The sequence below is a fragment of the Trifolium pratense genome, linkage group LG5 (assembly GCF_020283565.1).
Source record: "Trifolium pratense cultivar HEN17-A07 linkage group LG5, ARS_RC_1.1, whole genome shotgun sequence".
Lineage (NCBI taxonomy): Eukaryota > Viridiplantae > Streptophyta > Magnoliopsida > Fabales > Fabaceae > Trifolium > Trifolium pratense.
The window spans coordinates 32,697,270-32,724,461 of NC_060063.1; the positions used below are offsets into that span (position 1 = coordinate 32,697,270).

General features: G+C 37.3%; 1 protein-coding gene and 1 long non-coding RNA gene across 2 annotated transcripts; one reads left to right on the forward strand and one right to left on the reverse strand.

The window, feature by feature from the left end:
* Positions 1 to 9,872: 9,872 nt before the first annotated feature.
* Positions 9,873 to 11,618, reverse strand: LOC123886465. The gene has a single exon (XM_045935781.1). It carries the CDS (start codon positions 11,616 to 11,618, stop codon positions 9,873 to 9,875), a length of 1,746 nt encoding a protein of 581 aa, XP_045791737.1.
* A 12,687-nt stretch (positions 11,619 to 24,305) lies between these two features.
* Positions 24,306 to 26,364, forward strand: LOC123887427. Its single transcript, XR_006801484.1, has 4 exons — positions 24,306 to 24,480; positions 24,739 to 24,931; positions 25,103 to 25,404; positions 25,800 to 26,364. It is a non-coding gene; the product is annotated as an uncharacterized LOC123887427 (long non-coding RNA).
* Positions 26,365 to 27,192: the final 828 nt, after the last annotated feature.

The following is a 27,192-nucleotide window of genomic DNA, read 5'->3' on the forward strand; positions in this document are numbered from 1 at the left end:
GCGATAGAACTCTTCATCAAGGTTAATGATAATGTCATCCCAATATTCTTCCTCTTCATTTATCAAGTTCTGATTGTTAACTTGAGAACTTGTCAGCCATTGGTCTAGGACATAAGCCCTTCTTCCTTTGCATAAGACTTGTTTCCACATTTTAGGTAGGACATATCCTTTCCTAGTTGGTAGATCTGAATGATACATTATTTCAGCTTTTGGTACCCATCTTCTGGGTCCACGCTTGTTAGTCCATGCATGCTTACTATGTTGTCTAGTGTTAGAGAAAGATCTTGGTTTGGAAAAATAACGTTTTTGAAATCTTTTCTTTGTTTGAAACCTGTTATTGTTCCAAGATTTGGATTGTTTATGATTCCAGGGTTTGTATTTATCATCAATCCCATGTTCTGATTGATTATATCTACTTACTCTAGAATCATAAATAATCTGAGTCTTGTACTTCATCTGAGATTTGGAGTTTGAATTTTTTCTTTTAAAAACTTCTGATCTTTTAAATTGACTAGCTTCATGTACTGAAGTTCCTTTGGATCCAGAATTTGAAGTTTCAGATGTTGAGGCTTTCAGAACTTCTGAACTTATGTTCTCAGATTCTGAACAACTTCTATCTTCTGAACTTTTCTTTCCAGATCCTGAGAAACTAGGTTCCTCTGAGCTGTCAGCTTCTAAATCACTCAGATCATCTTTGTCATTTTCAACATTACCAAGATTCTTTCCCTCTTCACTTTGTGGAACAACATAATAAACCCAAGATTTTCCAACCTTTTTGGCAGAGGTCTTCAGCTTTGAATATGTTCTACCATATTCATAGCCAAGTCCCTCTCCTCTATGTCTCATGACATTATAAACAAGATTAGCAGCTTTGCTCTTACCAAGGTTGAGATGCACAAACTGTTGAAGAGCTATTTCCTGCTCATCAATAGGTTTGTGACAAACAGCACAACCCTTTTCAAAGTCATTTACTCTATTCAGAGTTTCTTGATACAGACCTTGAAAGTGTTCTGCTTGTTCAGTCAGAGTGTTAAGCTTTTCTTGTAAAACTTTTTGTTTACTTAACACTCTGAGATGTTTCTCAATGACCTTGTTAAGTGCAGTTATAAGTTGAGATTTAGAGCAGTCAGAAAATACCTCATCAGTTACTTCAGAATCTGATTCTGATTCTGATTCATCGTCTGAGTCAGCATCTGAGTCAGTTGAAGCCATCAGGGCTAGATTTGCCTCTTCTTCTTCCTCAACTTCTTCCTCAGATGATAGCTCTTCAAAGGTAGCCATCAGACTCTTTTTCAATTTACTCTTGAATTGTTGCTTCTTTGAGCTGTATCTTTTGCTTTTGTCTTTAGCAGACATTTCTGGACAATCAGCAATAAAGTGTCCTGGCTTCTTACAGTTGAAGCAGTTCTTCTGATCATCCTTCTTGCTGACAAAATTTCTGGAGCTGTTACCTCTGAAATTTCTTTTGTTAAATCTGTTCCATTGCTGAAACTTGGTAAATAAAGCAAACTCATCCTCATTCATCTCATCCTCTTGACCATCAGCAGAAGATTCTTCTTCAATATCAAGAAGCTGAGTCTTAAGAGCCTTAGAAGTAGTCCTTGTTGACTGTAAAGCCACTGACTTGGACTTCTTCTTAGTTTCTGAGTCAGCATCCAGAACCATCTCATGGCTTCTGAGATTGCTTATCAGAGCTTCAAGACTCAGAGTCTTGAGATTTTGAGCTTCCTCTATTGCAGTGACCTTGGGTCTCCAAGCAATAGGAAGACTTCTCAGAATCTTCTGAACATGGTCATAGGTGGAATAACTTCTCTTAAGAGCTTTAAGACCAGATACAAGGATTTGAAACCTTGTAAACATAGTCTCAATGTTTTCATCTTGTTGCATAGTGAATAGTTCATATTGCCTTATCAAAAGACTAGCTTTAGCCTCTTGAACCTTTTCATTACCATCATAGGTAGCACACATAGAATCAAAGATAGATTTAGCAGTAGACTTGTTCTCTATTCTGACATAATCCTCATGTCTAATAGCACCAACAACAATGTCCTTTACTCTATGATGCTTAGTGTAGGTTTTTAAGTTAGCTGGTGTGAGTAACTTTCTATGCTCAATGGACAATCTTCCATGTTCATTTAAGTTTTCAAAAGTTACTCCCAGCTCAACCAAATCCCACAACTCATGATCAATAGCAGTAATATTGCTATACAATCTTTCCTTCCACCACTCAAATAATGATGCATCACCATTGAATATAGGGGCTTTTCTATTGCCACTATGTTCATGTGATTCATTACTCAAGTAGTCATAACCAAAAGCATTTCTAGGACCACCACCAGCTCTACTGGCCTCTTCACCGGTTGTTCTAGTGCTACTATCGTCTCCTCCAGACATAGTGTTCTCACAAGATCTTTACTGTCTCACTGTTAAGTGAAAGTAACAGACCAGAGCTCTAGATACCAATTGAAGGTGTGAAAACACAAGAAGGGGGGGGTTGAATTGTGTTTTAGCTAAGTTAAAACTTTTTCAAGTTCTTAACTCAACTACGTTAGCAGCGGATAAATAACACAAATAATAACAAGAGAGAGAGAGAGATCACACAAGCAATTTATACTGGTTCCTCTCACAAAACGAGAGTAGTCCAGTCCCCTTGCACTTCCAAGGGATTTCACTATAATCACACAAGATTACACCTGCTCAAGCACACAAGCAAGAGACTTCTCAACAATGCTCAAGCACACAAGCTTAAGACTTCACACTTAAGCACACAAGCTTAAGTTTCCTCAAGAATAGTAAAGTATATGAAGATATACAAATGCTCTTAGATGAACCTAAAGAGAGCAAATACAAATAGTACAAAGTATTTGACTAAAGTGCAAAAACACTTGATAAGAGGTTCAGAGCTTGTATACACAGAATTCAGAGTTTGTTCAGTGCACGTTCAATCCTTAATAATTGTATATGTTGTAGCTGATTCTAGCAGTATATATACCACCAGAAAAGAGTCGTTGCAAAAAGAACCGTTGGAGTTGATAATCTTTTGTCTTCAAGCAGTCTGTCTTGATGCAGTTTGGTTGTATCCAAAACTAAGAAAGAGTTTCAGTTACTTTGACTACTGCAGAGTGGACTTTCCTTATTCAGCTAACAAGACTGAAAACCCACGTTCTCAAGTTAGGACAGACAAAACGAGAGTAGCTGAACTGATCAGGCTTGAAAGGTCCTTTTCTTCATTGGTAGAAGAGTTGACTTGTAAAGAGAATCTTCACAGTTTCCAAGAAGCTCTTCAGAGTTTGATGAAGCTTGAAGTCAGTCAAGAAGTTCTGAAGTCTTCATCCTCTGAAAGTTGTAACTTCTGAAGTCCAACATCTTCTGAGCGCTTATGAACTTCTGAATTCACATCCTCTGAGCTTCACTCAGAGCTTGTCTGATGCTTATATCTGCGCACTTAAAATAAATTTTTAGTCCTTCCAATTGTTTATTAATACTTTGTTATCATCAAAACCTTTATAGATTTAGGGGCTAATATTTTTAAATCAATTTTGTTCCAACAAGCTAACAAGTCTGATGACCCACGTTCTCAAGAGTGGACAGACAAAATGAGAGTAGCTGTTCTGATCAAGCTTGAAAGGTCCTTTTCTTCATTGGTAGAAGAGTTGACTTGCAAGAGAGAATCTTCACAGACTTCAAGAATATCTTCAGGGTTTGATAAAGCTTAGACCTTAAGAAGTTCTGATGACTTCATCATCTGAAGGTTGTAACCTCTGAAGTTCAACATCTTCTGAGCGCCTTATGAACTTCTGAATGTATATCTTCTGAGCTTCATTCAGAGCTTATCTTAAGCTAATATCTGCACACTTGAATTAAATTTTTAGTCCTTCCAATTGTTTATTAATACTTTGTTATCATCAAAACCTTAATAGATTTAGGGGCAAACATTTTTAAATCAATTTTGTTCCAACATTTTTATGGAGTACATGAATAGGATTTTTCATTCATTCTTGGACAAGTTTGTTGTGGTATTCATCGATGATATTTTGGTTTACTCAAAGTCCGAAGAGGAACATAAGGAGCATTTGCGGATTGTTTTGCAAATTCTGAAAGAGAAGAAGTTGTATGCCAAGTTGTCGAAGTGTGAATTTTGGTTGAAAGAAGTAAGTTTCCTTGGTCATGTGATTTCAAGTGGAGGAATAGCGGTTGACCCAGCGAAAGTTGATGCCGTATTGCAATGGGGAACGCCGGAGTCTGTTTCTAAGATAAGAAGTTTTCTTGGATTGGCTGGTTATTATAGAAGGTTCATTGAAGGATTTTCGAAGTTGGCTTTGCCTTTGACGCAGTTGACTCGGAAGGATCAAGCGTTTGTCTGGAATGTAAAGTGTGAAGAAAGTTTTCAAGAGCTTAAGAAGAGGTTGACTACCGCGCCTGTGTTGATTTTACCGGATGCTAAGGAATCTTTTGTTGTATATTGTGATGCTTCGAAGATGGAACTAGGAGGTGTGCTTATGCAAAAAGGTCAAGTGGTAGCGTATGCGTCGAGACAACTGAAGGTTCATGAGAGGAACTATCCGACACACGATCTTGAATTAGCCGCAGTTGTGTTTTCATTGAAGGTGTGGAGGCATTACTTGTATGGATCTAAGTTTGAAGTCTTTAGTGATCACAAGAGTTTGAAGTATCTATTCGATCAAAAGGAATTGAGTATGAGACAAAGAAGATGGCTCGAATTTTTGAAAGACTATGACTTTGATTTGAGTTATCACCCCGAAAAAGCTAATGTGGTGGGCGATGCGTTGAGTAGGAAATCGTTGCACATGTCATCACTTATGGTGAAAGAGTTGGAGTTGATTGAAGAGTTCCGAGACTTGAGTCTAGTGTGTGAAGTGACTCCTAAGAGTGTGAAGATGGGAATGTTGAAGTTGACGAATCCTTTTCTAGAGAATATCAAAGAATGTCAAAAGACGGATAAGAAGTTAATGGAGAAGTTGGCACTAGTAGTTGAGAAAGGAAAAGAAGCTAATTTCAAAGTTGACGATAATGGAGTTGTGAAATTTCATGGAAGAGTGTGCGTGCCCGATGTGCCCGAGATGAAGAAAATGATTTTGGAAGAAGGTCATAGGAGTGGAATGAGTATTCACCCTGGAGTAACCAAGATGTATCAAGATTTGAAGAAGTTGTTCTGGTGGCCAGGAATGAAGAGGCAAATTTCTGAGTTTGTTTATGCTTGTCTAGTTTGTCAGAAGTCGAAGATTGAACATCAGAAACCGTCTGGTTTGTTGCAACCTTTGTTTATACCGGAATGGAAGTGGGATAGTATCGCGATGGATTTTGTGGGAGGTTTACCCAAGACTACTAAAGGTTATGAAGTGATTTGGGTGGTAGTAGATCGTTTGACGAAGTGTGCGCATTTTATTGCTATTAAGAAAGGTACCTTGGTGCCTAAGTTGGCCGAGATTTACGTGGAGCAAATTGTGAAGTTGCATGGTATTCCGTCGAGTATTGTTTCGGATCGAGATCCGAGGTTTACTTCGAGATTTTGGGAAAGTTTACAAGAGGCTTTGGGGACTAAGTTGAGGTTGAGTTCGGCTTATCATCCTCAGACGGATGGCCAATCGGAAAGGACAATACAATCTTTGGAAGATTTGTTGAGAGCTTGTGTTTTGGAACAAGGAGTAAGTTGGGATTCATGTTTACCGTTGATCGAGTTCACGTACAACAATAGTTTTCATTCGAGTATTGGAATGGCACCTTTTGAGGCTTTGTATGGAAGGAGGTGTAGAACACCGCTTTGTTGGTTTGAATCCGGAGAGAGTGTGATTCTTGGTCCGTAGATTGTGCAAGAGACTACGGAAAAGATTAGAATGGTTCGAGAGAAGATGAAAGCGTCTCAGAGTCGTCAAAAGAGTTATCATGACAAGAGGAGGAAAGACATTGAATTTCAAGAAGGTGATCATGTTTTCTTAAGAGTTACATCGTTTACCGGAATTGGACGTTCTTTGAAGTCGAGGAAGTTGACGTCGAAGTTTATTGGTCCTTATCAGATTTTGAAAAGAGTGGGGAAAGTGGCGTATAGGATTGCTTTACCGCCATCATTGGCGAAATTGCACGATGTGTTTCACGTGTCACAATTGAGGAAGTATGTTAGAGACCCGTCACATGTGATTGAGTCAGATGATGTTCAAGTGAGGGATGACTTAACGGTCGAGACTGTGCCTTTGAGGATTGAAGGAAGAGAAGTGAAGAGGTTGAGAAACAAAGATATCGCCTCGGTGAAGGTGGTATGGGGAGGACCCGCTGGTGAGAATGCGACTTGGGAATTGGAGAGCAAGATGATGAGTTCGTATCCAGAGTTATTTCCAGGTAATTTTCGAGGGCGAAAATTCTTTAAGGAAGGTAGAGTTGTAACGACCCAATTTTCAAATTATTAATTTTTATGTGTTAAAATATTTTATTAACGTAGAATTTTAATTAAGTTAATAACTTGAGTTATTTATCGAGTACTTTAGTTATTAAGCGAGTAGAGTGAGTTAACGTATTATTGGGCCAAGCCAACTGGGCTTGAGGCCCAATGGGCCTTGTGTGTGTGTGTGGGGCGCCCATATGGGCATAGTGAGGGAAGAGAGAATTCATTATTCTCTTTTGTTTTTGCGTTCTTGAGAGAAGAGGAGAGCTTGTGGAGCTAGGGCAAGGGGAGAGCTAGAGGTTCAAGATCAATCTTCGAGTTTTTCTTCGAATCCAGGTATGAGAGTAGGTTCCTTAATCGTGGGTGACCCGAGGAAGGGGAGAATGTCGATTTCTCCTCACCCGAACTTCCTCAACCCCATTTTCGTTTTAGCTTAGAACGGATTTTCTTGATGGAAATCGTTCCTAAGGTTCTTATTATGTTTAACATGCTTTTAACATGATTAATGAACAGAATTAATGGTTAAAAAACGAGTTTATGAAAGATTAAACTCAAGAACTTTGTGTTCTTGAGAGTTTTGATGAAAAAGTGTTCAATCTTTACTTTTTCGATGTTTATGATGTAGATCTGAGAAATGGACTGTCCTTTTGTGTTTATCTATGTTTGTTATGTTTGAATACAAACTCTTTTGGGATTTATAACATGAAAAATGGGATTTTTGGGTGATTTGGTGTAGAAAACGCAAGTTTTGAACTGTCCTGACAGGAGACACTCGCTAGGCCTTCGCTTAGCGAACGTGTGGCGAACAGCTCGCCGCAGCTCGCTGCAGCTCGCCATGAGCAGGTGATCCCCTGGTGAGGTTCGCTTAGGCTCGCTAGGCCTTCGCTCAGCGAAAAGTTCGCTAATGCTCGCCGATGCTCGCCGTGAGTCAATGGCTTCCTGGCATTGTTCGCTTTGGTTTGCTGAGTCTTCGCTCAGCGAAGGCCTCTGTGACAGCAATTATTGTTGATGCTTGTAAGTGTAATTAGGCACTTGTAACATGGTTTAATGGTATTCTTACATGATTGTTGATGCATGTTGATGCTTATAATGCTCATTGCTAATCGTTAAATGATTGTTAATCGTGTATGAAGTATAAATGAAGAATATTAAGGTTTTGTTAAATCTTAATGATGAAGTATGTTGGATAGTGTTCCACATAGTAAATGAAGAGCTTTATGCTATATATTTGTGAGTGAATTCATGAAAACATATACATGCATTCATGAATTAAATAGGATATTGGATATTCCAATAAAGAAGTATATCGGATTATATTTATCCGATAAAGAAGGATATTAGAGGTGAGATACTCTAATAAAGAAGATGGTACCACATGCATTAGAAATGTCTAGGGTGACATTCATGAAGTTGAAGCATTAGAGTCGCATTAGGCTATGTGTGCATTTTATAATAAATGATATGTGACATATGTTTGGCTAATTGTAATAATTGATAATTGATTGTGTGTGTATTCGATTATATGTGTTTATGTACTTATAATTGAATGGTAGATTGTTGATGAATATGGATGAATGTATGATATATGCATGATTATTGAAGAAGTGTTTAAGTACTCTTTTACTTGCACTTGTATTTTGATTATGTGATCTAACTCTCATGCTTTGTGTTATGTGCTGGACCGTTGGGGGTTCAGATTCTCAGGTTGAGGATCCCGATCAGAGTTAGAGGCTGCTCGTGCTCGTGTAGTGCGCTTTTTGGTGAGGAGTTTAGCTTAGACTACTCCTTAGATATATTTTGTATATCTTTTTGACTGGGTTGTATAGAATTGCTCTGATTAGGTATTTACCGCGTCGGGTTATGTAAGTTTAAGAGTGCAACCTAATAGGGTGGATGAATTAGGTTATAAGACTTTTTGGTTATTTTAGAGATGTTTTGGATTCCTTTTATTTTTCTTGAAAGTTATGATGAAGGTAATAACAATATGCTGAAAAATAAAAGAGAAAAGGGAAAGAGAAAAGCGACACAAGAGAATTATAGTGGTTCCCCTATCGGTACGTCCACTCCCTTCACACCCCGCGAAGGAATTCACTATGTTAGAATCTTTGTTACAAGCAATCTTACCCCAAGACCCCCTAACAATCTTTCTAACATACACAAGATAGCACCCCACTATCTTTAACCACAAGAATCTTCACCAAACCCTATGGTGAAATTCTCATACAACACAAGATAGCACCCCACTATCTTAAACAACACTTGTTTCCACAACCTTGGAAAACAAGCAACAATACAAAATTACAATGAAGAAAACTATGTATGGCTGTTATCAAATCAATATCACTTTAATAATGTATATATCTTAGTGCTCAGAAACCCTTTTGGATATGAAAATATAATCAAGGTTTCACAAGATATGTGTATGAAAGTTTATGAGAAAAAGTGATATTAATAACTTTGAAATATAGTGAATATGAAAGTTGTTATTGATTGTAATGATCACAAATATATTTATAGAGGCTTTAGAAAATGTCCATGAAGCAAGACAACTTTTAGAAAAAAACTTATAATAAAAAGTTATGTTTAAAAAATGCAATGGTTCATAAAATATGCATTCTGTCCAGGACATATTAAGACTGTTGTTACGAACAGGCGATGTAAAAGGAACTGGTTTCAAAATTCAAACGTTGCACTGCTTTGAATTACCAACAGCAACAGATCATTTTAAAACGGTTAACGACCGAACAGATTTAAAAGGTCCTGACACCTATTTTTCAAAATTAAAAGCTTGCTTCATAGGACTTTTATATTCAACTTAGAAATTTATGTGTAATTAATTTTAAAATAATTTCTGAGCATTCTAAGTTATATATTTATTAAAAGTAATAAATCAAAGATAAGAACCATACTTACAAATAATTTAAATACTAAGTCTAATACTTTGGTCTTGATGTTGTTTCCTCATGTTGAGCCTCCATAAGCTTTCTTCTTTTATGATGTGAGTTTGTTATCATCAAAACCCAGCCAAGTTCAAGAAGAAAATCTTCTTCACAATCTCCCCCTTTTTGATGATGACAAACCATATCTTTTTGACATTGTTGCTCAATGAATCTCCCCCTATCTTGTATGTCCCCCCCTTTGTTTTGCAAATGAATATCCTGAAAAATTTTAACCACAAAACACAAGCATACAAGTATATACTCCTTCTCCCCCTTTTGACATCATCAAAAAGAAGAAAGAGTAGAATTCAAAGAATAATAATAATATAAGGGAAATTATATACAATATATATTAAAAATACTTATCTTCTTCACAATGATTTGATGTCAATAAAAATATCAATGTTGATGCTCTTCAAATCATCTTTAATTCAATGAAAACTTTAATCCTACTATATCATATGGTCTTGTATCTTGAAGAAACCAATTTTAATATGACAATTTTAACATATGGTCTTCAAGTACCTACAAAACAATTAATAATATTTTCTAGGTACCCATTTTTCTTTGGGTCCTCTTGGGTTAGTTCCTTTCTTTATCCATATATACTCCCCATTAGGAACACCAATGTTCCTTACATAGCAAGCATTAGGAGTATGGCCACTTATACCACAATAAAAACAAGTAGGAACAAAATTACTTCTATATCTAGGAATATAGGATTTCTTTTTAGAAAATCTTTTCTTAGGATAATGATGAACTTTTGGTGCTTTATTCACTTTCTCTTTGGTGGATTGATCAATTGCCTTAACAAAGATAGTTTTACTTGTACTTGGTTTGTCAAAATTAGAATAACCAAGTCCACTTTTATCATTAGAAAATCTTTGTTGACTAAGGATATTGTCCAATCCAACTTGTCCTTTTTCATATCTTTCAAGAACTCTTTTCAATTGGACAATTTGGAAGGAAAGTGAATCACACTCTTTGCATGTAAAATTCTGTTTTTCTCTTTCAATATAAATTTGTTTTTCATTTTCAAAATTCTTTTCCATGGTGTCAATCTTTTCTTCAAGAGATAAAATTTGTTTCTTTTGTGTTGACACCGTTTTATATAGAATTTTACATTCATTAAGTAATTCATTAATAGCACCTTGATAATCATTATTATAAGAAGAAGATTTACTACTAACCTCTTCACTTTCATCATCAGAATGATGTGATGCCATTAGTGCAAGATTTGCATATTCTTCGCTCTCTGATTCAGATGATGAACTTATGTCATTATCATCCCATGCAATATAGGCTCTTTTGGGCTTTGACTCATTTCTTCTTTTGAAAGTACTTTTCTTTGCAAGATTTGGACAATCCGTCTTTATGTGTCCTTGTTGCCCACATTCATAACAAATGATATTTTGTGTGGATGTAGATGCTTCCTTCTTGTCAAAAAATTTCTTCTTTTTCACAAAGTTAGAATTACCATTATTAATAAGAAATTTACCTACCCGTTTTACAAGATGCATGAAGTCCTTGTCTTCCTCCGGATTATCTTTTCCATCTTCCTTGGAATCAACCTTTAATGCAATCCCTTTAGATTGTTTTTCTTGATTCTCATGCTTTTCAAGTCTTCTAAGTTCTGTCTCATATTCTTGAAGTTTTCCGAACAGCGTTGCGGAAGTCATTGTGGATAGACTTTTCTTCTCGGATATTGCCGTCACTTTTGGTTGCCATTCCCTGGTTAAAGATCTAAGCACTTTAAGATTAAGTTCATCGTTAGTAAGAGTCTTACCAAGTGCTTTTAAATGATTTGTCAAATGCACGAATCTTTTTTGCAAGTTGAGGATTGATTCTCCAGGCTGCATTGTGAATAATTCGTATTCTTGACTCAAGGTGTTCAATCTAGATCTTTTAACTTCAACGGTTCCTTCATGAGTTTCCACCAATGTATCCCATATTTCCTTTGCTGTTTCACATGTTGAAATACGGAAAAATTCATCCATGTTAAGTGCACTTTGAAGTATATTGATTGCCTTTTTGTCGTTGAGTACTTTTTTCTTATCATCCTCATCCCATGAACTTTGGATTTTGGGTGTGCCTACACCATTTACAACAATCATAGGAACAAATGGTCCTTCAACAACGACTTTCCATATACCATCTCCTTGTGCTTCTAAATGTGCCTTCATACGAATTTTCCAAAAATCAAAATATTCACCACTGAACAATGGGGGCTTGTTACTGTTACCACCATCTCTAAAAACTGGTTGTGAATTTGTGGAAGCCATTCTGGATCATTTAGGAACAGGTTACCTATAACCCGCTCTGATGCTAATTGTAAGTTTAAGAGTGCAACCTAATAGGGTGGATGAATTAGGTTATAAGACTTTTTGGTTATTTTAGAGATGTTTTGGATTCCTTTTATTTTTCTTGAAAGTTATGATGAAGGTAATAACAATATGCTGAAAAATAAAAGAGAAAAGGGAAAGAGCAAAGCGACACAAGAGAATTATAGTGGTTCCCCTATCGGTACGTCCACTCCCTTCACACCCCGCGAAGGAATTCACTATGTTAGAATCTTTGTTACAAGCAATCTTACCCCAAGACCCCCTAACAATCTTTCTAACATACACAAGATAGCACCCCACTATCTTTAACCACAAGAATCTTCACCAAACCCTATGGTGAAATTCTCATACAACACAAGATAGCACCCCACTATCTTAAACAACACTTGTTTCCACAACCTTGGAAAACAAGCAACAATACAAAATTACAATGAAGAAAACTATGTATGGCTGTTATCAAATCAATATCACTTTAATAATGTATATATCTTAGTGCTCAGAAACCCTTTTGGATATGAAAATATAATCAAGGTTTCACAAGATATGTGTATGAAAGTTTATGAGAAAAAGTGATATTAATAACTTAGAAATATAGTGAATATGAAAGTTGTTATTGATTGTAATGATCACAAATATATTTATAGAGGCTTTAGAAAATGTCCATGAAGCAAGACAACTTTTAGAAAAAAACTTATAATAAAAAGTTATGTTTAAAAAATGCAATGGTTCATAAAATATGCATTCTGTCCAGGACATATTAAGACTGTTGTTACGAACAGGCGATGTAAAAGGAACTGGTTTCAAAATTCAAACGTTGCACTGCTTTGAATTACCAACAGCAACAGATCATTTTAAAACGGTTAACGACCGAACAGATTTAAAAGGTCCTGACACCTATTTTTCAAAATTAAAAGCTTGCTTCATAGGACTTTTATATTCAACTTAGAAATTTATGTGTAATTAATTTTAAAATAATTTCTGAGCATTCTAAGTTATATATTTATTAAAAGTAATAAATCAAAGATAAGAACCATACTTACAAATAATTTAAATACTAAGTCTAATACTTTGGTCTTGATGTTGTTTCCTCATGTTGAGCCTCCATAAGCTTTCTTCTTTTATGATGTGAGTTTGTTATCATCAAAACCCAGCCAAGTTCAAGAAGAAAATCTTCTTCACAGGTTATTCGTTTGAAATTGTATTAATCCCGTGATGGCATACTTAACCTTGCTAATCCTTTACTTTTTGTTGTAAACATAATATCCTTGTTGTTGATATGGCCTAGAGCCTAGGGATATTGTGTGAACAATTTAGATATTGTATGATATGCACTATGTTAATTATTTGTTTTTAATTTCCGCTGTGCTAGCATGACGCGTTTGTACCGTGATTTCGTATTATAACATGTGACGCCTGAATTTTCTTAAGTGTTTTATTTATTTATATTTAATAAATTCGCGTTAAGGGGTTTGGGTGTTACAATAGTGGTATCAGAGCAAGGTCGGTTCATGTGGAACCAATTAGGATTAGTTGCCCATATATTCAACTTGTGTAGAGATAACACTATTGATATTACCTTTCTAAGTCTGTTCTTGGAATTGGTTGGTTGTTCAGGATCATGGCGGCAAGGGCTAACAATCAGATGGTGGACGAGAAGATGGATCCTCTCTCTCAACTAATGGTGGACGAGAATGTCGCCCGGGAGGGCCGAAGTAAAAGAAAGCATGAGGGGCGGATCACTATGGAGATCCCTAGGGAGAAAAAACTCGATCCTAATCCTTCCGACGACCTTCCTTCCAATCCTGTGAAGAAAAGGAAAACCAACGTACTGGCAATAATTCAAGGCGTCTCTCCTCTCAATCCTGAATCTGAAGAAAACCTTCAACCCTCATCTTCCCAGAACATCCTGCCTGCTAATCCTACTGCTCCCTCTGTTTGGGATCCTTCTTTCAATCCAATGGGCTTTATAGAAAAGGAGTTAAACCTGGTTGGGGACTCCTCCTGTTTTTCTGACACAAGTGCTGAAGAGCTCCAAAAGTTGTACTTGTCTCATGGGTTGCAAAGCTTGTTTTTGGGTCACCTTCTTTCTTCTCGCCAAGAGCAGAAGGTCTCGGAGGCTACTAACAAGGTTAATTTTGTGAGTAACAACTTGGAGGCTGTTGAGAAGAGATATACAAAGGCTAAGGGGAAATTTGAAGAGGAGCTCAAGGGTCTGAGGGAGTCTCGAGAGAAAGAGGCCGAGAGGATTAAGAAAGAAAGTGAAAAAGCATTGTGGAAGGAGTTTGAAGAGAAGATGGATAAGCTGAAACAGAGTCATGCCGCAAAGGAGCAGGAATTTAAAGAGAAAGCTGCCAGCCATACTGAACTGGTCGCCAAGCTGAAGAAGGAGAAAGAGGAGGCCGCGTCTAATTTGGAGACCGCCACTAAAGAGAATGCCAAGCTGAAAGGCGAGGTCGAGGTTCTTCAAATCTCCTTAGCAGGACAATTTGAGGAAGGCTTTGATTTCGCCTTGGACCAAGTGCGATTTGTCTTCCTAGATCTTGATGCGGAGCGTTTGAAGGAGGTTGACGCCACCCATCAAATTGTGGATGGAAAGGTGGTTCCATATGCTCCTTCTGCGGATTAGTGATATCTTCTACTTTGATTAACTTTCATCCCCCTTGCGGCGCTTGTTTGTAAGCCCTTTTGAGGCAACCTTGAACATCATGCCCTTCTGAGGCTTTATAATATTTTGGTTAACATTATTTGTATATTTCTTAATCTTCAACCTGTGCATATTGTTCTGAATGTATGACAATATTATTTTAAAAGTTATGTACCTGTAACCTGTGGCGAGGATGCCACTTGGGCTTTCTTTTTAGATTTCAATTTTTCTTTCGGCGCCATTCTTGTTGTTAAAAGCGCCCTTCTTTGTATCACCTTCTGTCTTCCACGTTTCGCCCATGGGTATTCTTCCTGCATACACAGACTTTGTTCTTTTCTTTGGTTCAGAGCTTTCATCTGAGTTGATCTTTATTAAGATTCAGAGCTCAACTACAAGTTGACTATTTTTTGTATCAGAGCTTTCATCTGAGTTGATCTTTATTAAGATTCAGAGCTCAACTACAAGTTGACCATTTTTTGGTTCAGAGCATCAAATGGGTTGACCTTAAATAATTTTTGGTTCAGAGCTTTCATCTGAGTTGATCTTTATTAAGATTCAGAGCTCAACTACAAGTTGACCATTTTTTGGTTCAGAGCCCTTCAAATGGGTTGACCTTAAATAATTTTTGGTTCAGAGCTTTCATCTGAGTTGATCTTTATTAAGATTCAGAGCTCAACTACAAGTTGACCATTTTTTGATTCAGAGCTTTCATCTGAGTTGATCTTTATTAAGATTCAGAGCTCAACTACATGTATATATATATTTATACGTAAAGAATTCTTTTGTTATAATCATTATGTCAGGTCAACTTTTATAGGAATCAACACAAACTTAATTGAATAAAACGCAATATGCAGTTAATTTTTATATGAATTAACACTATCATATTCAGGTAGTAGGCCTCGATAAAACTCCTATTTTTGTAGGAGAAACGAGTGTCCTATTACTTCTTCTTAACAACAAAAAACATAAAACACAAAAGCAAAGCTGGTGAGATGTCTTTTCGCCCTTAAGCCTCCTTCACCTAACTGTAGTAGAACTTGAGGTTTGTGATGTTTCAGGTCCTAGGTAGCACTGCTCCGTCCAAAGTCTCTAATCTGTAGGGCTCCTCCTTCAAATGCCTCAATAATTCTGAATGGACCTTCCCAATTTGCCGCAAACTTCCCTCCTTTATCCTTTCCCATGGGTTTTTTCAGGACCAGGTCACCTTCTCTGAACCAACGGCGTATTACCTTGGAGTTGTACCGCCTTGCCGCTCTCTATTTTGCTGCAAACTCCTTGAAATGCGCTTTTTCCCTAAATTCTTCAATCATATCTAAATTCTCCCTCAATGCTTCGCTATTTTCTTCAGTTGTCAACGTTTCTTTGCGCCAACTTGGTGTAAGGCGCCTCTCCTGTTGAAGATTGGTATGACCATAGGATTGGTGAGAGGTGTTTCACCCATGCCTCGCCTTTGCTTTCCAATCTGCGCTTTAACGCTCTCAAGATGACTTTGTTTGCTGATTCTGCTTGGTCGTTCGCCTATGGGTGCTCTACTGAGACGAAAGTGTTCTGTATTCCTTTCCCTTTACAGAACTCAATTACCTTTTCGCTAGCAAATTGCGTGCCGTTATCTGATACTATGTATTTAGGTAGCCCAAATCTGCAGATTATCTTCTTCCAATAAAAAATCTTTACTTGCTCTGCTGAGATGCTTGATACTCGTTCTGCTTCTACCCATTTGGTAAAGTAATCAACTGCAACGATGATCCATCTTGCATGTTTGGCACCAATGGGGAATGGTCCCACAATGTCAACACCCCACATGAAAAATGGCCACGGAGATAACACGGATTTCAAAGGCTCTCCTGGGCGTGATGTAAACCAGCGTGGTGTTGGCATCTATCACAGCATCTAACGTATCTAGCGGCGTCATCATGTAAATTTGGCCAGTAGAAACCTGCACGAAGAATCTTCCCCGCCAGTGCTCTTGCTCCAATGTGGTTTCCACATGCCCCTTCATGTACCTCTTCTAAATTTCCTTTTGCTTCTTGTTCGCTCACACAAAGCAACAGTGGCAACGAAAAACCTCTCTTGAAGAGCTAATCACCTATCATTGAATACCATGCCGCCGCTTTTCTTATTTTCACAGCTTCTCCTTTATCTTTAGGTAGCTCATCTTTTAGCAAAAATCTTATTATTGGGGTTCTCCAATCTTCCTCTTCTACCACCATCATAATCTGCTCCACATCTATGCTAGGAGTTGCGATGGTTTCTTGTATAAAAGTTCTATGGCCTCTTGGTTTTTTTGTGCTTGCCAGTTTTGATAACAAATCTGCTCTAGCGTTTTGCTCTCTTGGTACATAAATTAACTCAAAAGAATTAAAGCACTTTGCTAACCTTTGAACTCCCTCTAGGTACTTGATGATTTGAGGATCTTTGGCTTGAAATTCTCCTGATACTTGGTTCGTCACCAGCGGCGAATCACTCTTCGCCCGCAAATCCTTTACCTCCATCTCTTTAGCTAAGTTCATTCCTGCCATCAATGCTTCATATTCTGCTTGGTTGTTGCTGGCTTTGAAGGTAAATTGTAAAGATTGTTCTATCATTACGCCGTCAAGGCCTTCCAGCACAACGCCTGCTCCACTTCCCTAAATGTTGGACGCTCCGTCAATAGACAACGTCCATGGTTGTTCCTTTTCCATTCCTGGTGGGGTGGACATTTCCAAAACAAAATATGCTAATATTTGGGTCTTAATGGCTCCTCTTGGGGAGAAAGCGATGTCAAATTCTGACAGTTCAACTGACCAAGCCACCATTCTTCCTGCTAAATCCGACTTCCTCAAAACATTCTTTATGGGAAAATCAGTCTTCACCACTACTTTGTGACTTTGGAAATATTGCCTCAGCTTCCTAGCTGTCACTACTAGCGCCAAAGATAGACGCTCAATCCTTTGATACCTTGCTTCAGCCCCTCTTAAAGTTCTGCTAAAGAAATAAATGGGCTTTTCCTCTTCCTCAATCATTTGCACTAGCACTGAACTCATCGCCCTATCTGACACCGCCAAGTACAAATAGAGGATCTTCCCTGGCATTTGGCGTGTCAAAATAGGGGGACGCCAAGAACTCCTTCAACTGCTTGAACGCCACCTCACACTGAGGGGTCCAGATGAACCTCTCACTTTTTCTCAAAGTACTAAAGAAATGAAAAGCTTTTTCACCTGAACAGGATAAAAACCTAGAGAGCGCTGCAATTCTGCCTGTTAATTGCTGAACTTCCTTAACTGAAGAGGGACTTCTCATATTGATTATTACCTGACATTTCTCGGGGTTCGCCTCTATTCCTCGATGAGTGAGCATAAATCCTAAAAATTTTCCTGCTTGAACGCCAAATGAGCACTTGGCGGGATTCAGTCTCATATTGTATTTCCTTACTGACTTCAGAATATCGGCTAAATCTTGGTCATGTTCGCCTTTTTCTGTGGTTTTGATCACCATATCCTCGATGTATACTTCCAAATTTTTCCCAATCTGTTCTGAAAAAACCCTATCCATCAATCTTTGGTATGTCGCCCCTGCATTCTTCAACCCAAATGGCATGACATTGTAATAGTAATTACAAGTGTTAGACATAAATGTCGTGTGTGGGGCATCAGCAGGATTCATATCTTTATCTGGTTATAACCAGAATAAGCGTCCATGAAGCTCAACATCTTATATCCTGACGCCCCATCGATTAACCTATCGATGTTGGGAAGCGGGTAAGGATCTTTCGAACACGCCTTATTTAGGTATGTGAAATTCACACACATTCTCCACTTTCCATTAGCCTTTTTTACCATCACCACATTGGCCAACCATGAGGGATACTTTATTTCTTCAATAAAACCTGCCTCCTTTAATTTTGCCACTTCTTCAGTTATTGCTGCTCGTCTTTCTTTGCCCACCTTTCTTTTCCTCTGGGAAACCGACTTAATCATGGGAGAAATGGATAACTTGTGTGTGATGACGCTTTCATCTATGTCTGGCATGTCCGAAGACTTCCATGCAAATAGATCAACATTCTCCTTCAAAATTATCACAATTCTCGCTTTATCTGCTGGGAGTAACTCCTTTCCCAAGTTCGTGGTTTGATGAGGCTCCAAACCAATCTATATTTGCTCCAACTCCTCTATTGGACTGACTTGCCTATCCTGGAACTCATCTCTAGGATCCATATCTGCTGAATCATCCATGTTTATTCCTCCTTGGTTCCCGGGATATCCTGATCGAAAACCTGCATTTCCACTAGGTATCTTGTTCTGAATCTTCAGGCTTGACTCATAACAACGTCTCGCCAAGAGTTGATCGCCTTTGATGGTCCCCACGCCACCATTGTCCAAAGGGTATTTCATTGACAAGTATAAGGTGGAAAGGACCACTCCTAAAGAGTTGAAGGCAAGCCTTCCGATGATGATATTATAAGATGTGAAAGGCGTCTTAACAACCAAATATCGTACCTTAATTGTCTTGGCGTTTTCTTTTTCGCCAAACGTTGTCAGGAGCGTTGTGTATCCCATAACTTCCACCTGCTCTCCTGAAAATCCTACTAAAGTTCCCACGTATGGTTGTAACTGCTCTTCAGCCAACTGCATGGCCTTGAAAGCTTCCCAATACATAACATCTGCTGAAACTGCCAGAATCAATCAAGACCCTTTTCACATCACAATTCAGAATTTGCACTTGAATGACCAGAGGATCATCATCATGTGGGAACACACCTTGACTATCCTCAGCAGTGAATGATATGTCTGGTGCTGGTGAAAAAGATGTATTTCCCACCAGATAAGTCTCATGAGTTACGCTTTTAGCATACTTCTTCCTTGCGGATACTGGTAAGGCTTTTTATGGCGTTCATGCCATGACGATTCTTGAGGAAAACCCCGCCTTTGGGGCTGATGGTCTGGTCCCTTGATTCGCCTATTAGCATATTCCTTCTCCTTGGCGTCTCTCATTCTCTTTTCAGCATTACTTTCCTCTCCCTTAATGTCACACTCTGCCCTTCTGTTTATCTCATGCATGGAGATGGCGGGCTTTTGTGCCAAGGACTCGTTGAAATGTCTTGCTCTGAGGCCATTGTGGAACGCTGCTATAAACATCTCCTTATTGGGATTTGAAACCTTGATAGTGACTTCACTAAAGCGTGCCAAGTATTCACGGAGTGACTCCGTGTAAGCCTGACGTATTGAGAAAAGACTGGTGGATGTCACCTTGACATGTCTAGATCCTGCGAATTGGTGGATGAACTTCTTATGGAAATCAGCGTAACTCTCAATGGAGTTCTTGGGAAGGTTCATGTACCAACGCAGTACAGCATCTTTGAAAGTTCCTGATAGTAACTTGCATTTTAAATGTTCCGGGGCATTTACGTTGGTGGTTTGCGTTCCGACAGCCATTAAATGCTCCACCGGATCTGTTTTTCCGTCGAAGGAAGGGAGGGGTGGCGCTTTGAAACCATCTGGCACTTGTGTTTCCCACAAGGCTTGAGCCAAGGGTTGAGAATCTACCACGGCTACACCTTCTTCCTCCTGAGCGGCTAGTCTCGCCCTCTCCCGCTCTTGCGCCTTGTCCGCCTCAAAAGATGCCATTTGCCTTTGGAGGCGTTGAATCTCTTGAACGGCGGCTTGCAAGGTTGTTGCGTGATTGTTGGCGGTATCTCCAGCCATCTGGAAATGCCTTTTCTACTATGAGGTTTGTAAATTTTGTGAACTTGAGGCCCAGGAATCGTTTTACCGGGCCCCACGGTGGGCGCCAAAATGTTCTGGTGAACACTCAAAGGGGGTTGTATTATTGATATTGGATTAAACAATGTTTACATAAACTTAGACCCAAGAAAGGTCCATATGTTTTTTTGTAGAGAAAAGAATGTGTCCATGACCATGAATGGTCAATGCTATTTATAGAGTCTCATTCCTTCTTCTCCAAGCTCCACTACCCTGTTTTTCGGCCACCTCCTTTTTCCTCCGTGAATGGCGCTCTTGGGGGTGGTTACTTTTCTCCTTATCCTCTGTTACGGTGGATCATGGTGGGTGGTTGCCATCTTCTTCCTCAAGAATAGTCAGAGTGGAAGATCATGGGGGAGGAGATATTTTCCTCTGCTTAACGCCACAATTTCAAAATATTGGCGCCATCACAATTTGTCCCGCCTTGCATTATTTGAAATTGTGGATTGGATCATATTGGGCCTTGGTAAAATCGTTATATCCACGCCGGTCCAGTTCTGCTGAATTTTCTCAATACTTTTTAGCACACAACAAGGAGCCCTGAAAAAAGAGAAAAAATAAAGAGGTATACTAGCCAAGACAAAATTGATGAGAGTGATGCTACCACCAAAGGAAAAATGACGGCTATGCCATGAATTCAAATGTTTAGTCATAGCCTCCACAACAGGTTTCCAAGTCTCTCTCCTTCGCGGATTAGCTCCTACCGGTATTCCCAAAAAGTTAAAGGGAACTGTCGTCGTATTACAAGCTAAAAAAGAGGCCACAGCTTCAAGAAGTCTTGCACCCACATTGATATCGTGGAGTTTACTCTTCACAAAATTAATTATTAAACCGGACACCAGTTCAAAACCTCTAAGCATAGACTTAATAGTCCACAAATTCTCCCAACTGCCTTCTCCCATTATAATGGTATCATCCGCGAATTGTAACAATTGGAAGTGAAGATTGGCATTTATCTTAAAGCCCCCGGACCTGCCTACATCAAGAGCTTTCTTCATCATACTTGCTAAGCCTTCTGCGACAATAAGAAATAAGAACGGAGATAATGGATCACCCTGACGTCTAGAAGAAAAGGTCTAGAATTCCAGTCTTCCGAAAGATGCTTAACAAAGTGATTCTTCATTTTTTTTTTATTAGATGTCACTCCTTCTAGCCAGACCTCTCCTTTCTTTAACATAACGATCTGATTACGGAGTCGATGCCCCTTTATACTTGAATGGAAAAAATGTGAATTAGAATCTCCTTCTTGAATCCACTTCGTTCTAGATTTTTGACGAAGAAGACTCTCCTTCTTGAATCCACTTCCTTCTTGAATTCATCCCCTATTTTAATATAAACCAGTTTACAATTTTTGAAAAAATTTATGGGTTAATTTGCAATTTAAAAAATATTATAACAGGTCAATTTGAAAATTTGGAAACATGAGTGGAAGGAATTTCAAATTCCTAAATTTTTTGTGTCATTTGAAATTTTTGGTATAGCTATATACCAAAAATTCGTCCCCTATTAATGAAGTCAGCAAACAAACCTACTAATAAACTAAGCAAAATAAACTAAAATGGTATAGTTACTCGGAGAGGTCTTCCTTCGATAAATTTTTAGGTCCATCAAGCGACCTAAACAGTTAATTTTTTTTTTTATAAGCAAAATTGAATTATAAAGGAGTACAAGGGATACTCAATCCCTTACAATTCGTTACAAAGAATTATATACTATGTAAACATACAATAGGATTAATACACCAATCCGAAAAAGAATAGGTAGACTTCCGCCCAGCTCTTCCACTAAACCAAATCCACGAGATCGCCTTGATGTTATCAACCAAAATAGACACATCAGCCACCGCCCCTTGAAATATGATATTGTTCCTCAATCTCCTTATACACCAAGTAGTAGTTAACCAAATTAAATGTCGAATACGCCTACACTTTTTTGATTTGAGGATATCTCCGCACATAAAGAAGTGGTTTAGCCCTTCCTCACCTATGTTTAATCTACATCCCATCCATTTGAATGTTGCATTCCACACCATTTGAGAGAAATTGCAAGTATAGAAAAGATGAGAGCAATTCTCTACATGCATAAAGCAGAAAACACACGAAGATTCATGGGGATTTGTATAATACCTTTAGAAACTAAAGCAGCCCGCGTTGGTAATTTCTCCAATAATAATCTCCACACAAAAACACTCACTTTTGATGGCACATCATTTTGCCACAGATTTTTAAGAGCCTCCAGCAGCGATGGATTAATATCCTCAGCCGCGCCACGTTGTGCCAGAAAATTGTAACAAGAATTGACCGAAAACAAACCTGCAGAGCCAATGATCCACCGCCATCTGTCTATGCTATTTGGATTCAGATTAACATCAAGCAGTAACTCCTTTAACTTGGTAAGATCATGTTCCTCCGACTGCGTTAGTGCAGCACGCCATTCCCACCGCCAAAACAGTCCCTCCTTGCTGCTAATCATCCTGTCTGCAATCATGGAATGCTGCCGTAATTCTTTTGCAAAAAGATTAGGAAATAATTCTCGAAACGAGATATTACCACACCATTTAGCGTTCTAGAAGCTAATGTCAGTATAGTTACCCACTACACAACTAGTATTCGAACGGAACCAATCAGGCATAATGGTCTCCCCCACACTTAACACATCCCTCCACCATAAAGAGGCCTTAGAACCATAAGTTGTTGTTTCCCTGCATAATAAAATAGAAGGAAAAAAACCATATCTATGATGCAACAAATTAGACCAAATTGCATTTTTGTCATTGATACCCCTCCATTTCCACTTACTAAGCATAGCCACATTGAAAAGTTCTAAATTTTTTACTCCTAGTCCACCTTGATCTTTAGGGCGACAAACTTGCTCCCACTTTACCCAACATAACTTTTTATCTTCTAGTCCACCACCTCATAAAAAATTCCTTTGTATCCTCACCAAATGTTTTATGACACATGTTGGAGCTTTGAAAAACAAGAAGAAGTACAATGGTAGACTTGCCAACACCGAATTAATTAATGTAATTCTACCACCATAAGATAGTTGACGACCACTCCAGCTGCTTAATCTCTTCGACATAGCGTCCACCACCTGTCTCCAAGTATCTCTTTGCCTAGGATTAGCACGCACCGGAATCCCGAGGTATTTGAAAGGAATACTTTCAGAACAACACAATGATTGTTATTTTGTGTTTTTTACGGGGACTTGCTATATTACATTGTTTGCCAAAATTTTTTTTGAAGAAGTTGTCTGCCAAAAATTGATTAACATTTCACCAAACGAATACGATTACACAAAATTTTAAATATTTACCTTTGAATCTTCATCATTGATGACCTTGTCATTGAATAAATCAGTAGTTGGTCAAAGTTGATCTGTCAATATGAACCAAACGAACGTTGTACAAAAACACAAAAGCAAACGAGCACAACATGAAGACAGGAAATCAAACAAACACCACACGAGGACGAGACACACTTAGGCAAAGAAAACACAAAATAAAACAAGAAAACTTTGACGTAAAAACCACTTATTTAAAATAAAACAAAGGAAAAAAATATGCACATGAGTGATTTCGGGTCAAAGAACGACCCAAAATCACCCCCTTTTTAAACAAGAGGAATAAAACTCTAAGAAAAATTAGGACCCGCTATATTTTGAAGCAGAAGTACCGTCATAAAATTCTAAAACTTATTCAATTTTTTTTTTGTTTGTCCATAATTTTATATAGTTTATTTTTGCAAATTTCTTTTGGTTGCACCTATAGCATTCTGAAAGTAGTAAATTTGTAAATATTGTTTTAAAATTTATTTATTTTTACATGTTTTCTTTCCATGTGATGTATATGAAATGCTTGGTTAAATTTGTACTACAATTATAGGATCTAATGTGATTGATAAGGTGGATTAGTGTCGTCCGGGTGATGTTGGACTTTGCAACATTCTAATACAACTCCAGCCTAATAGTAAATATAATAAATGTGGTGTGTTCTTAGTTGATATTCATAATTGAAGATACAAAGCAGAGTAAAAACCTATTGCTCTATCTAATGCCCTTTAAGCAGTGGTAGAACTCGGAAATAAAATGCATGTGGACCGTTAAAAAAGTTACTATAAATTCAATACAAAAATTAGGCAAAAGTTATGGTGCATAAGTAACAAACTTATGCATTGGTTCAAAAAAAAAAAAAATAACAAACTTATACATGGTGCATAAGTGAATGTCCACCATCAGATCAAATAAGACATGTAATAATCCCCCGCCCCTCTTAGCTCACACTCTCTCAGGTCTAAGCATCACGCATCATCTCGCCAAATTCATTGCTACTTGTTTATGCAATTCTTCATCCATTTTCCTAAATTCATTGCTCACTGTTTACCTCGCCGTTGTTCTTGAATATCTCGCCGTTGAGGTAATTTCCGTTCAATTCCTCTCATTCTCTTCAATTTCATATACATGTTGTATCAAGGTCAAGATCTAGTCGTCATCGTAATTCAATTAGTTTTCGTTTTTCCCCAAATTTAGATTAAATTCATCGTTCTTGAATAAATTCTAATTACTAATTCACATGCGATTTCGTTTGAATTTGGATTTGATTTTGAATTTGGTTTAATTTGAGTTTGACTAGGGTTTTGATTTTAATTTTTGTGATTATTTATTTTGGGATTAGGTTTTGGAGTTGGCTGGAAATGCTGCGATGGACAACAAGAAAACTAGAATTGTGCCAAGGCATATTCAATTGGCTGTTAGGAATGATGAAGAATTGAAACGAAACCTGTTAGAAAGAAAAATTAAACAAGATCTTCATTCTCAGATCGATTCGCATTGCTCAATTTGCAACAGTTTATTGTTCTATGATCTTAGTAAATTTCTTTTATGCATGATGAATTTTCCATTTTTGATCGAATCACGAATTTATCTTGTTATCAATTTGGTGGTTTTATACATTTCTAATTTAATTTAATTTCTTATTTTGTTTGATTAATTATTGTGAATTTTGGTGTTTGATATTTTTTTTCTGTGGCTTATTGCAGAAATAAAGAGGAGGAGAAGAAACCTATTAGAAAGAAAAAGGAAATTTTTAGTTCTGGAGATGAATTTGAAGCTTAACAAACGGGGGAAGATGTGAAAAAAGAGGAGAAGAAGAAACCTGTTGGAAAAAGAAAGAAAATTTCTGAAGAGAAGAACAAATTTGGTGGAAAAATTAAGAGTGAGGATGAACAAATCTGTGTTGGGGGAAGAGGATCAGGACTGTTGTTCTTCTCTAAGGAGGACTGCTACAACGAAGAAACCTCAATACAGTGAACGGAAGGTGTCGAAGGCGGCAAGAATTAAGGTGAGATCACATGATCTCTTTGCTCTCATGTTGCTGTGAGTTTATAATTGGAATTATATTGTTTTTATGTTGCTGTGAGTTTATACCTTCAGAATTATATTGTGTATTTGGAATGATTATGAAGTGTGCTTTTTTACTGAAATCATTAGTATTGTTAAATGGTTTCAAGATGTTATACATTGAAACCATTAGTATTGTTAAATGGTTTTAAACCATTAATATTGACTATGAGGGTAAAATAGATTTTTGAAATCATTAACATTATTTAAATGGTTTCAAGATGTTATAGACTGAAATTATTATTAATGTTAAATGGTTTTAAATAATAATTATTGCCGAAACCATAAGTATGTTATAGACTAATTAGTTTTTGCTAATTGCCTTTTGTTTTGCAGATATTGCAAATAATTGGAATTTCAATGAGGTGTATTTGCCAACATGCTATGTTTTATCTTGCTGCTGCAGTATCCGACTATTACGTTCCTTGGAAGGATATGGTATAAATATATCATATGTTGGTTCTTAATTCCATGAATTTTTTTTCTGCCATATATTGCCTAAAATGATTATGTTATTGGTTAAGGGACAAGAGATATATCATTTGAAGAAATTTTCAGTATTACTTGTGTCTGAGGTGGAATTTGTGTTTAGAGAATTTGACCTTAGTTTCTAGTGTAAAAACCAATAATGTAATCATGAAATGTAAGAATCGTGCCTTGGTTTTGTCTAGTAGTAGAACTTGTAATATTCAATTGTTGGAATTGGGTGTCGAAGGGAGAATAAGGAAAAAGGAGGTGCAAGTCTTTATTAAGTTGATATTTTTAACTTTGTTATGAATATTATTGGTGGATGTCCTGGCCCATGTAATTGACCCATTTATTTATCTATATATAGATACTATGTATCACTATATTGTAACCCTAATCTTAATAGTGAATAGCATATACTATTCTTTCTCTCTTTTCTCTCTTCTTCATCTATACTATTACTCTTGTTACATTAGTTTATAACACGTTATCAGCACGAGCTTACCAACTGAGGTACGCAATTCTTATTCTATTTTTATGAAATCACAAGTAGTTTTTATTTTTGATTATTATATGATTATGAATCGTTTGAACCTTATATACTTATAAAGATCAAATAATAATAATTATAATTAAATAAATAAATAAGCATCATTTATTTATGTATTTAATTGATTCCATGAATTTTACGCTTCGTGATATCCGACATTTGTATGGTGAAGCATAACACTTCGATCATTTATATTACATAAAATGTTGATGGACTATTTATTTATGATACATACTTGGATGTTTGATATTGTTTGAGTTTCGTGACCGACAACAGTCTGGTGAAGCAATCTTACGTTTCGTGACTGACACATGTATGGTGAAACATTGACACTTCGATCATCCAAAAGAACATGTTTGATTTTATTCGGCTGTATTTGTAATTTCGGTTAATCATGCTTCTTTCAACGCGATCCCTGTAAGTTTAAGAGTGCAACCTAATAGGGTGAGTGAATTAGGTTTTAAGACTTTTTTGGTTATTTTAGAGATGTTTTGGATTCCTTTTATTTTTCTTGAAAGTTATGATGAAGGTAATAACAATATGCTGAAAAATAAAAGAGAGAAGTGAAAGAGAAAATCGACACAAGAGAATTATAGTGGTTCCCCTATTGGTAGGTCCACTCCCTTCACACCCCGCGAAGAAATTCACTATGTTAGAATCTTTGTTACAAGCAATCTTACCCCAAGACCCCCTAACAATCTTTCTAACATA